At 45.9% G+C, this 13078-nt stretch overlaps 1 protein-coding gene across 3 annotated transcripts in view; it reads right to left on the bottom strand.

Annotated features, from left to right (window-relative positions):
• Nucleotides 1-13078, bottom strand: part of LOC149336897 (uncharacterized) — a 66373-nt gene that overhangs the window by 11898 nt on the left and 41397 nt on the right. For all 3 annotated transcript variants that reach the window (XM_089553187.1, XM_089553186.1, XM_089553188.1), the window contains 2 exons: nucleotides 9227-9389; nucleotides 4793-4849 (listed from right to left, as the gene is read on the bottom strand). In XM_089553187.1, the coding sequence (XP_089409313.1) occupies nucleotides 4793-4849; nucleotides 9227-9389 (220 nt within the window). The remainder of the gene's footprint in view (nucleotides 1-4792; nucleotides 4850-9226; nucleotides 9390-13078) is intronic.

Here is a 13078-nt window from a genome sequence, read left to right as displayed (position 1 = left end):
AGGGGCGCAGCCCTGTTGATAACGAGCTTCCAAGGACTCATTTATCTCTCATTTCTAATTCCTTTTGCCGTGCACTCGAATGGCTAGATAAGGCGATGTCGCTAGCTAGCAGAAACACAGCAAGCAGTACCCCATGCACACCTGACCATCGTGGATATAATGGCTCTCGAAAATAGATTTCCGAAGGGCATAAAGCTGGGCAGACTGGCAAGCATTCATATATGACCCCTGCAACACTAACAAGAGCAAGCACTATTTAGTGTAAAAACTGGAGAGGACACTAACGCTAAGCCGTAAGGGTAATAAGGGAGCAAATTAGTCGCATGCCGTTTCCACAGAAACTAACTTCGTTGTTGAAGAAAGATTAAAGAAAAACACGAATTTTTCCTTTACTAAGTTTTTGAGGAAGCTGTAAAGCTTGCCTTTGTAGCCGTATGGCTGCGCTTGGGTGGATGCCAATGAGGAATTTGCTCCCTTATTAAAAATTTACTCCACCTTCGAGGATTCCCCTAAAAAATTTGACCAACACTGTTCTCACTTCGATTTACTGATCAATTCGCTCTAGCCCTACCATAACTTTGCGTCGCGGTTAGCTGAGTTGGTAGAACGACTGTTCCGGTGAAACAATGGTCCCGAGTTCGAACATCGGACCAGGACGAATTTTTCTTCAACCATGAAGTTTCTGAGGCTGTTAGATTTTCTTTGTAGCCGTATGGCTGTGCTTGGGTGGATGCCAATGAGTAATTATTTCATTATTACAAATCTACTCCATCTATGGAGTCTCTCCTAGTGCTTCATTTCTTTTTTTATCTGCACTACTCCTCATGAAAGTAAACACGCTAAACATGCGTGATTATTACAACGTTGTTTTGAGGTTATTATAATTGAGCTTTCTGTTTTTCTGGACGATTACTTACCCGGCTTTCCTGATCGTTCCATGATTGCAAATGCCATTTGTTTAGCGACAGATTTGCACCTAATTATATATTACATGGATAGTCATCACATATATCCTTGTATCAGCCGCCACAGTGGCTCAATAGCTTTGGCGTTCTGCTACTGATCCCAAGCTCGCCGGTTCAATCCCCGCCAGGGTGGCCGTTGTTTTGTGCATGTGAAATAATAAAACGCTTGTGTGCTTTGCGGTCTCGACGCACATTAATTAAATAGTTAATTGGGGTTTAACGTCCCAAAGCGACTAAGGCTATGAGGGAAGCCGTATTGAAGGGCTCCGGAAATTTCGACCACCTGGGGTTTCTTTAACGTGCACTGACATCGCACAGTACACGGGCCTCTAGAATTTCGCCTCCATCGAAATTCAGCCGCCGCGGCTGGGATCGAACCCGCGTCTTTAGGGTCAGCAGCCGAGCGCCGTAACCACTGAGCCACTGCGGCGGGGCCGACGTACATTAAGGAACCCAGTGGTCTAAATTAATCCAGAGCCCTCCAATGTGACTTCCCCCGCGGCCCATGTGTCATTTCGGGAAGTTTTACCCTACACTTAACCTTTTTTTTTTTTCTAACCAAGCAATACCATGTTTTTTAAAAAGACTCTGAAACAAAAAAATATGCTTATTCCGCTCCGCAAAAGTAATAGGCTCTCCAGAATGTTGGATTTCTTATCGGGCTGCAGCTCCTGGACCTGAACACAATACATCACTCAAGCTCTAAAAGGGTTCATTTCCTGGTAATAGGTGACTATGAAGCTTAGTTAACAAGCGACTATTCGGCCTTCAGGCATAGCGACTCTACGGAAGAGCTAATTTCACATTATTAGTACGAAAACCTTCTAAACAGCGTATTTCGGCTTTTTGCAAGATTGGCCGCCGCGGTGGCTCAGCGGTTATGGTGCTCGGCTGCTGACCCGAAAGACGCGGGTTCGATCCCGGCCGCGGCGGCTGGAATTTCTTTGGAGGAGAAATTCTAGAGGCCCGTGTACTGTGCGATGTCAGTGCACGTTAAAGAACCCCAGGTGGTCGAAATTTCTGGAGCCCTCCACTACGGCGTCTCTCATAGCCTTAGTCGCTTTGGGACGTTAAACCCCATAAACCAAACCAAACCTTTTTGCAAGATTGTATGTTCTGTGGCTCCAATATACCCCAGCCCTGATCTTTTACGAAGGAATACCATCGCCTTTGACGTTGCTGGTCTTGAGAAAACAGTTTAAAGGTGCAAAACTTCATCAAGCTGTGTTGACAAGATAAGTTTCGATTGTCTGATCAATTATAGAGAACACTGCTGAGTAATACCATGTAACCTCTTCCAGCAGCCTTTTCCGACAGCCCGTATACCAGACAACTAGATGGTGATTCCTTTGCACAAGTCTGGTGATAAACACACTCTATATAATTACCGGCTCATTTCATTTACCAGCATTCCTGTGAATATATGAAGCACATCATTTACGCTCACCTTTCAACTGTCGTAGAGTGAAATGCTTTCTTTACGGATAACCTACATGCCTTTCGAAAATAATTTTCTTTGTGAAACTCAACTTTTAGCGTTCGCAAATGACCTAATTTCATTCTTGAGTGCAGGTCCAATGTGGACTGCTTATATATCAATATTTGAGAGGGATTTGAGGCGATCAAATCCTTTTTCATGAACTGTGTAAACTTAACTCTGACGCCAGCGTTCTTGAGTGCCTGTATTCTCTCCTCATTGATTGTGCAGTTTATCACAGCTGATAACGCGCACTCTCAGTTTCGCAGTTCGGGGACCTATCGGGGACAGCCCTGTTCTTTCTCATCTAAATAACGTCTTATCTGACAGGTTATCTTCATAGATTAATCTTTTCGCAGTTGACTGCGTTATTTACCGCACTGTTAACAATGACTGCGGTGCAGCTCTCTTTCACTCCTATATTAGGGATGCTCTTTCTTGAGCTAACCTCTGCAAAATGAAACTGGCATTTATAAATGAAAATACATATGTTTTTCTTCTTGCCATCTCAAATGTACGTATATCGTCTTAAAGACCATAACATTGAATCAGTGGACTGTTAGAAGTATTCAGTCGTATTTATTCCCCTAATTTTTTTGGAAGTCGCATGTATAGCTCATGTAATCAACAAAGCTATTCATAAGCTAAGCTACATTCGGCACAATTCTTTTTTATTTTAGTCCCCTGAAACTGCTTCTTCCCAAATCTATAGTTCGTACTAAAATTGGAATTCTGCTACTCTTTTTTACCTGCTACATAGTGTGGCATTTGCTGCTGTTTTGTGCGTGAGTTTCTTTCTGTCATGTTTTGTTTTGCTTGTTGCAAATTTCACTTTATCCTCAGTCACTTGCTATATTTAGCCTATTTGACTATTTTACCATTTTATTGAATGTTACTTATTTGTATTATTTCTTGTAACCAGCTCTAATACTCGTGAGCCTTTAATATATCTCTGTAATCGTATCTTTCGCTGCTTTGTTCTTTTTTCACTAATGTAACCTACTCTCCTCTCCTGCCCTAGCGCGCAGAGGGCAAAGAAATGACTAAATAAACGGTGGAGACTCCTCACAAGTGGCTGCGTCTTGTGACGCCGGTTCACGGCACGAACAGTCAGAACAAATAGCGTCCGGGGCCATCGACTTATGCAGGCACTAGCCGGGATATGCTGTCTGTTCAATTTAACCAGATCTGTTGATAAATAATGGCTGTCAATTAACAAGGATGTAATGTATTCTCCCCAACCGGCGGCAGGTTATTTATTAAAGGAACACAGCCATTTAAGCATCAGCTTCAGAAGTTTTTGTGCCAGTGTTTGTGGATCTGGCAGTGAGGCTCCCCACGTGCCAGTTTAGGCAAACCGCGGAGCACAGAACGCAGTCACTGGTATGATTTTTCTACGGGAAAATAAACAAAAATAAAACAAGACGCAGGAAAACGCAGCGGCAGGCAAATAACCAACACGAATACAGGTGGCGCAGATATAACTGTAAAACTGTTCGGTTGGTCAAAATTGACACTTGCAATCTGCGATAATGTGTAGCATCCGCAACCTCGGCGGTATATCTCTTACAAAAATTTTCTCAGACAGTATATAGACTGTCCATAGACTTCTGTATATAAAATCTATACACTCTCTGTAGACAAATCCTAGAAAACAGTCTATAGGCAATAAAAATGCTATATACAGTCTATAGGGAACCGATAGATTTATGGCCAATCCTTTTAGTCGACTTTTGTCTATAGATAATCTATAGACTATAAATAGAAAAAATAAATATATATAGGAAAGGTAGAGACTCTATAAGAAGTTTATAGAGTGTTTATAGACCATTTCTATAAGGGTATCCTGCGAAGACGAGCCCCTGTGCCACTCCTGCACACATCGAAGTGTTTGCCTGATATTTACTGTTTGGTAAGACAGCAGAATGCGACAGACAGTCGTGAAGGTATTCATTTCCACTGCCTCGTGCGCCAGGTTGTTCCTTCTTTGTCCTTGTGCGCAAATTTCGAAATTAATGCAGAATTTCACCAACTTGCTTGCGCCTCCCAGCAACACCAACGGACGTCCAGTGCAGGTGTCAGCATGTTTGATGACGGGGCAGAGCATGTTTGTACAGCACACTACGTATTCTCACTGCACGACCTAATGCACACCGTTGCCTTTTTGTCTGAAATCCAATGTAAGATAAGGGGAACCCTACCAAAAGACAGTGCACCCCGTAGAAGTAAAATACATGCCAGTCAATGAGCTCTGCACTAGAACCGCACAGATTCAAACTAACAACTGGTCCTGAATCGAGACGTTCACTACAGCCCAGCCATGCCTTGAAAAAAATTAATATATACTTACATGAACGCAGTAGTTCCCTGCACTCAGGTCTTCAAAGAGCACGGCCACAGAATAATTCTGCAAGGCAGCGGATAATGGCAGTTAATTTAACCAATTCCTCCTCAAACTCCCTGCAAGTCCTATATCCGGTAGGCAATTTAGGATTTTCAAATCGCAATTTTCGCTTGCACAGAAGGCTACAATGAAATTGTGATGAAACAAATTACAATGTTGTGAACTTCCAGATTTGGTGATTTAGGTTTAGCATTTATATTTTCTGATATATTTCAGTCCAATCACTGGATTACATAACAGACACCAAAGACATTTTTCATCATACAATGCCCTATGTATTTTAGGTGTTATATCTCTCTCAATATGAACAAATGCATCTTTGACAATGCTGCTTTAGCACCACCCTAAGGCAATGTAATGGCACCAGTCAGTGTTAAACTGTCCCTGAAACGATGTCTTGTTCATAAGGGAGTGATTGCAAAAATGTTTGTAAAACTTCGAAACAAATTCTGCTGCTGAACGCAGCACTGAAACGACCATCTCTGGCAAAAAAAAAATTTTCTATGCGTCCTCTTTCAAGGGATTTGCTCAAGAAAGAAAAAGATTGCCTTTTCCTGGAGCCGCAGTTCCCGTCCTTAGCTCTCTGGTAAGTGAGAGCAATACTTCGTTAAGTAGAAACATCATCCTGTGGCACGAAATTTGCCTGTTCCTGGTTAGCAAGGATTTTATGCCTTCTTTAACTTTTTTGCACACTTCCTTATCTCCAACAATGTGTGTTGTTTGCAAGTGCCACAAAGGGGTTTACAGCCTATCGGGCGCCTCTCAGTACCCAGTTCCTGAGAGGAGTCGTCCGACACCCGCGAGCCTGGTCCCTTTAGAAATACCAAAAAGACTCTCAACGCCCCGCCGTGGGTTAGCTTGAGGGTGGCTGTTTAAATACCCTCCACTTTCAAATCCTTCCCCTGGCCCTTTTTCGCTCTCCTCTGCTGCTTTCGCTTGTGTGAATACACTAGTGTACACAAAACATCTGCAATAATCCGGAAGTCTGTTCTTCGCTTCTCGGATGGGTCGAGTCCCTTTAAACCATAAAAGCACCCGCCGACGTCGAGCTCCCTCGCTGCACGTTTGTAATAACAACAGATTACACAGTAACAATCTAAGGTGCCACAATCTGGACATCAGTCCTTTCCTGGAAACTCAAGTTCCTCAGTCTCATTGTATCGATCAGCATAGTTTCGTCATAGCGCTGTTTGCATACCCATTTAGATATTTTTCACTGTCTTTTACTTATATTGCAAGCTCATGATCCGCCTCTTTACCGTCTTATAAAGTCAAGCATTTTCCGGGTGGTGGGGATGTTGCATTCATTCGTTCGTACATTCATTCAATCATTCATTCAGCCAATCGTACATACTCTCAGCCTTTGCAAGCTATTAGAGAAAAGCAACAACTTGAGAATGATAAACGCGTACCGGCAACTAGGAAAACAATCTGACGCAAAATACAGACAAATGCACAGAGTCAAGAAACAAGCCAAAATGAATCAACAAAAAAAAAAAAACAACGGAACGGATAAGTTCATGCTCAAGTTGGACTAAAATTTAGGTACTAAATGACATATGAGCCCCGCCGCTGTGGCTCAGTGGTTACGGCGCTCGGCTGCTGACCCGAAAGACGCGGGTTCGATCCCACCCGCGGCAGCCGAATTTCGATGAAGGCGAAATTCTAGAGGCCCGTGTGCTGTGCGATGTCAGGGCACGTTAAAGAACCCCAGGCGGTCGAAATTTCCGGAGCCCTTCATTACAGCGTCCCTCATAGCCTTAGTTTGTTTGGGACGTTAAACTCCAATAAATCAATAAACCTAACCAAATCACATATATGAATCATTCGAAGCTTTCAAGGAAGCCATAAATGAAATCACTTTTCACGATGGATCCAGATAGCAGGTTCCTCTTTTAATACTACGAGGACAAAATTTGTATCTAAAATAGCTACCATCAAAAATTACCTCGGGAATGCACCTCCAGCAGTCGTGGAGGCAGGGGATTAGCAGTAACATCTAACATGAGGGCCCCGCCGCGGTGGCTCAGTGCTTACAGCGCTCGGCTGCTGACCCGAAAGACGTGGGTTCGATCCCGGCCGTGGCGGCTGAATTTCGATGAAGGCGAAATTCTAGAGGCCCGTGTGCTGTGTTTTGTCAGTGCACGTTAAAGAACCCCAGGTGGTCGAAATTTCCGGAGCCCTTCACTACGGCGTCTCTCATAGCCTCAGTCGCTTTGGGACGTTAAACCCCAATAAACCAAACCAAACTAACATGAGGGCTATATAAGAGGACAACCAAAAACAAAACTCTGGCTCGTTTCTTCACACAGCCGCGGTTTGACGGACTGTGGCTGTCCAACAGATCTGCCACAGCCCGATGTGCTCGATGAATAGGCGATGCGCGCTCCCCTTCGTCGGGACCGTCAACAGCAGAGCAGCTGAACGCAGCACCACATATTTATCAAGCGCGACAAGCCCCCGCGCGAGAACGAGGGCGAAGTATGACGTGACTTGGGGCACTCTGGCTGCAAACGAGCGGCGTTAAAGCTTCATTGAGGAGCTTTAAGCGGCGTGAGATAACAGCGCCGCGGTGCGGCCCAGCAGCCGCTCCGTTGCCTTGAGCTGTGGTCCATTTACTTTTCCGGCCGATAGTACAGTCGGCCAAATCTTTAGCTGGCGTGCGCGGAGGCCGCGTTTTCCGTGCTCCTGCAGCTTGTGACGGAGCAAACTTGCGAAAATATCAAAGCTAAGCACAGGCTCAATAATCCAGTGCGTAATACTGAGCTTTCCTCAAGTTAGCTTCGTAGCAAAGCGCATGAGCGCAGAAAAAGCGGCCGTCACGCACGCCAGCTAAAGCTTTGGCCGGGTGTACTACATACTTTACCATGTGTTATGGCTATGTTGTCTATTTTTGTTTGTTAAACAGTCGCGATGACCGCCTCCGAAACACGGGTATATGTCTAACGCCGGGAAAGAAAACGATGCTCCACTGCACATGTGCTGGAGTGCAGATAATAAAGACTATATCGCGCCTAAGATGTGATTTGGGCTGTTGCAACTTCGCGGCCTCGGAACCCGTTCCTGAACAATGACAGCGACAGAGTCGTCACAGCAGAGCGAACGGCCCGAAAATTAACTTCGATATAATGGAGACAACCGTCGTAGGTAACAACTGATTTGAGGCCTCGAAAAGTCTTTGTCCTGCCACGGACCTTGCTTGTTATAATGCCCATGCATAATGCTGAGTGTGAACAGCTGTGTTCACTTAGCATGGGTGACCAAGGCAACCAATTATTAAAATTTAAAGGAAGGCTGAGACCAGTCATGTACGAGATTAGAAACACCATGTCAGCTGCGCCGATCCAACATTGCACAAGCAGTTTCCGTGCTTAAACAATTAGAATAATAAGTAAGCGTACTTCATCTATGGGGACACCTTGTGTCGAAAGTACGTTCCTATAAGACCCGGCATCACACTGTCGTCCTTGTCATATGCAAACGCCAGACAAGGACCTATTCTAGCTAACATTAAAGGGTCCTGCATGCTAAGGTACATTTGTAATGGGTATATAGTAATTGCTTTAAGCAGCCCACGGTATTGGCAGCTTATGCAGTGAAGCGGCGTTTTGAATGTTTCATGCCTACTTCATTCAAGACAAGCAGAAAAAGAGTGCTAGAAGTAAAACCGCGAAAGAAGGCAACGGTAAGAGAAAGCCTTTGAAGCAGAAACCAAGAGGCATACAAGTGAGGAATAATCGATGCCCAATCACACACATATACAAACAAAAAAGTACCGAGCACATTAAAACTACGCCTTCAAGTTATGACGCGATAGCTCATAGATGCCTGAGAGTCCTCATACGCCTCCTGGCGCAGTGGTGCAGCGGTTAAGCGATGCTCCACTGCCCTGCGATGGCAGGTGCTCCCAGAGGTGGGCCGCACGCTTGAGCTTCCCGAGTAACCAAACATTAATTTAACTGCCACATGCCACATTGCGCAGTTTGCTACTATCCGACGGGCAGGTTGTGATGACACCGCAAGGTGATGTGACCTGCTTCCTAGGATGTTCTCGGTGGTCACCTGCAAGAGCCATGCCCGTGGTTTTTCGCTCACAGCGCCGACATCGAATTTTCTGTAGAAGGGGGCCTTTAACTCTGTCGCGTTCACGCTTAGCAGACACCTAACTGTCATTAGTTTTCAGAATGCGGTAGCCTAAGGACCCCGTTGTCAGCTCCCGTGCACGACCATTCACATCACACAATGGGAGAAGGTATTTCCCATTCCGTTTCAGTTTGTCACCTGCCAAGCCGGGCAGGTGATAAAAGTGTGACACCGGCGGTGGGTGAGGGGACATGGGGCTCACTACCAGCAGTGCTCAAGTCAGCGACAGAAACATACATTCATGGGCTTCGTCTCTTCGCCTGCAGGTTTGATGTTCTTGTCGCAAAAGTTGCCGTGGGTCGATGATGAACCGCCTACCACCTGCCACAGGGCCACACGCAGCTCATCGCAGCCGGGCATGCGATTTCTGAACACTTCCACAGATGCCTGGATCGTGCTCCTGCAGGAATAAAGATGCAGATAGATCGGCATTCCATGGGCACCCATGCACTGGGCAATTGGGGCTTTCACTTCGTTTACCCCGGCAAGTTAGATGGGAAATATCCAAGCCCATCCACGATCCATACGCAACAATTTTGGACAAGCACAATATTTGACCAGATAGTGGGTCGTGAAAGTAATATTTTGACATATCATAAGACAGAATCATAATAACCAATACAGCCGTAAACGCAGCCTAGAGACGCTTCCAGTTTTCTCCCACTTATTGTCAAAAATGCAACCCATTCGTTTGCAGCGGTAGTCTCGGCTACTGAGTGTGTGCGCAGGACAAACTCCAGAAGCAATATTTTTTGGCCCTTTGGATGATTAGAGCATTGCAATCAATATGCTTGTAACAGCACCTTATAATTTTTTTCCAGTTGCCTCGTTATTAAAGGGGCTCAGGAAGGGGTTCTAATAAAGTTGCGATAGTCCTGGGATCTTAAAGTACGTAGCTTCACGAATATTTTCCGGTAAGAATTTTTTTTATTCCATTAGTAGAAGCTGATTTATCTGCAGACAAAATTTGAATTTCAGCGTCTTCGCGCCTTTCCCTCTCCTCTCACCACGTTTTGCACGCTGGAAGGTCGGTACTCTTACGGCGGCTCCATCACCAGGGGTGGACCTTCCTGACCCACTGGAGTTACGCAGTTTACTGGCCGCTGCCATGGTAGCTGCTTGACGTCCGAAAGAATCTAACCAATAGCCATCTCCCAACTTCTATACGCAGGTGCTAGCAAGAAAAGTTACCTGAAGGGGCTCGTCAACTTAAGAGCGTGATTGTGTATTCTCTGCAGCGTGTAGAAGTGCATTATTTGGCTCTAGTGTTCATCACAACACAGTGCAGTGATTGAGCGTGTCCATGTGCTCTCGTCGGAAGGTGTTTCAGAGCCCCTTTCAAAGTGGTGTCCATGAAAGTGGGTCTTATCTGTGGCTGTGTCAAAATAAAACGAAATGGAAAATCTAACGCCCTGATTGAGAATAAACCTACTTGACAAAGCAGGGCAAGTAAGATCTGACACCATGTTTCCTGAGTGCGAGGGCACACTCGGTTAGCGCACAGCTCATCCGCCTAAGTGGCAGTACTGCTGTCACTTAGTAAAAGGTCAGAAAAGAAAACACCTTCGAGAGACTTCACAATACTACCTGGTTTTTGTGCCATGACCACATGACCGCACCCTCATCGCAGAAGAGACCAAAGGTGTAATCGAGTTTACATGCCTGAGTGCACCTTTAATGCGTCTCTAAGAGGCACCTCACTTTTGATCTCCTTTTCATGCCCTCCCTGAAATGTGAAGGGCGACCAAGTGAAGAGCGACAGAAGGCTTCGACGAATATCTACCGCACCTTACCTCTCGTGTCACGAAATCTAGTGACATTCGAGGCTTACGGTGAAAACAAACTTTTCCGCTCCGAGAAATACTTCAACAGGTTGGTTCTCGCCAACAAAACTGTCATGTGAATTGTGATGCTGCAGCTTTTCCACTCTTGAAATTCACTGCATGTCATGACCTTGAAGCTGCATGCCAGAAAGCTCCACGCCCAATGATGTGGTGTCCACTGTGGTGTCGTCAGACCACTGACACCCTCCCCCGCCACATACTACGTCATGCACTATACACTACGTCATGCGCTATACAGTCAAACTTCGACCTAGCCAAGATGCTCTTTATGTGCTTCAGTGCTAGACACTCTTTCCCGTACAGGGTCCTTCTACTGTCCGCTCTTGTAACGTTCTCATAAACGTCATCAATGTGCTTCATGCTTTCTCCTTCATACATGTAAGCTGACCTCCATTGTGGAGAACACCTCAGTACATTGTCTCATTATTTTGCCGTCCTAGACAGTTATCCCAACCTGTCACACGTGCCATAAAACACTGTCAGCTAACATATACCAATAAAACTCTAGCATTATCTCCGCCAAACACACAGTCCTGATGCCTTAGAACCTGTTCCGTGATCTCTAGATTCGTGGTACGGCTCCAGGTGTCCTCATGCATTACGTGTCCTGCTCCGCACAAAACATTGTCTCAGTACTGCGACCTCAGTGTATTCCGAAAGTCTTGCTTGTCAACTCCATGACTACGATGATCCAGTCACATCAGACTGTCGCTGCCAGCAGTACACAGCACACCACATGCATAACTCACTAGGACTCAAGTAAAACTTGTTGCTGGGCGAGTTGGTGCATAGTTTCTTTAAAAAGTTGGCGCAACACAAAAACCACCACGAGAAAAAAAGACAGGACCCTGGGACCCTGCCAAGAACGAATAAATCTGCCGCAGTGTATGAGTGGCTGTGCTTGCCTGCTGATCCACCAGGCTGCAGAAGAGACCTTCATACGCCTGCTTAACCGAACTCTTACTTATTACTAAGGGTATGCGCTGTATTTAACGTCTTCTACCCAGGACCCCCTTTCTAGGGCTGCGATGGAGAGTATGGAATATTTTCACCTCGCAAGAAATGGAACACTTTCTTCTCCAAGGTGCAGGATGACCACCTTGGCACGGATTTAAAAAAAATTGATGGGACGGTTACCACTGCTTAACGCAATATTTAGCGACGGCTGTTCAGGTTTATACTTTAAGATATGTTGTGATAGACAATATGAGAGCGACGTCACATCTGCATAGTTCTAGGGTGCTATTTTAATTTTCCCGACATGATTGTTTTTCGTCTGGGTCTCCTCACCAGTTCGCAGCTCTAGAAGCGCAGCGCCGTTGATCACCCTCAACTGGGGCTGTGCTTTCCGCAGAAGTTGCCGCAAATAGACCGTGCTAAATTACTTCGCTCTCACCATACTCTTCCTCCCCTTTCCACGGTAACTACATTCCGGATGGTTACCCTGGTACCTCTTCCTACAGTCTCGCCATACCCTCCTTCTTCTATGGTAACCCTCCTCCTCCCTCCGGGGTAACTACCCTACGGTTGGTTCCCTTGGAAACCACGTACCGGTTGCCGCTTCAAGCGCTCTCGCAATACCATCCCCCTCTATGGTAATCATCCTTCGATTGGGGTTTCTCCGCTCTCGGCCCACCCTCCGCCCTCCATGGTAACCCGCTTCACGACGGTTACCTTTGTAAACTTCCCTCTAGCTATGCGGTCCCACGCTCTCGCCATACCCTCCTCTTTCCGCAGCAACCCTCCTCGTCCTCCCAGGGTAACTACCCTTGGGGTGGTCTCTGTCAACTACCAGCCAGTTGAACCTTCTTATGTTCTCGCCATACCCTCGCACTTCCAGGGAAACCATTTTAGGGTTGCGGATTCCTTCGGTGTCGCTCCACTCTTCTTCCACAGAAAACACCTTCCGGTTCGTTCCCTTAGTAACCACCATCCGGTTACGCCTTCTTACGCTCTCACCATAAAGCCTCCTACCATGTTAACTGTCCTCGTCTTTCCAGGGTAACTAACTACCTTCCGGGTGGTTTTCTTGGCAACTAACGATCAGTTGAGCATTCTTAAGCAAGTCAACATACTCTCCGTTCTCCTTCCGCAGTAACGATCCTCTAGTTAGGGATTCTTCCACTCTCCCTATACCCTCCTCTCACGGTAACCACCATTCGGAAGTTCCTGTGGTGGCCACGCACCGGTTACGCCTTTCTCCCTTCAAGCCTTACCTTCCTTCTTGCATGGTAAACAGCCTCCG

Source organism: Amblyomma mixtum, chromosome 7, assembly GCF_055824585.1.
Source record: "Amblyomma mixtum isolate Tamu chromosome 7, ASM5582458v1, whole genome shotgun sequence".
Classification (NCBI taxonomy): Eukaryota; Metazoa; Arthropoda; class Arachnida; order Ixodida; family Ixodidae; genus Amblyomma; species Amblyomma mixtum.
This window is presented reverse-complemented; position numbering and strand designations above follow the sequence as displayed.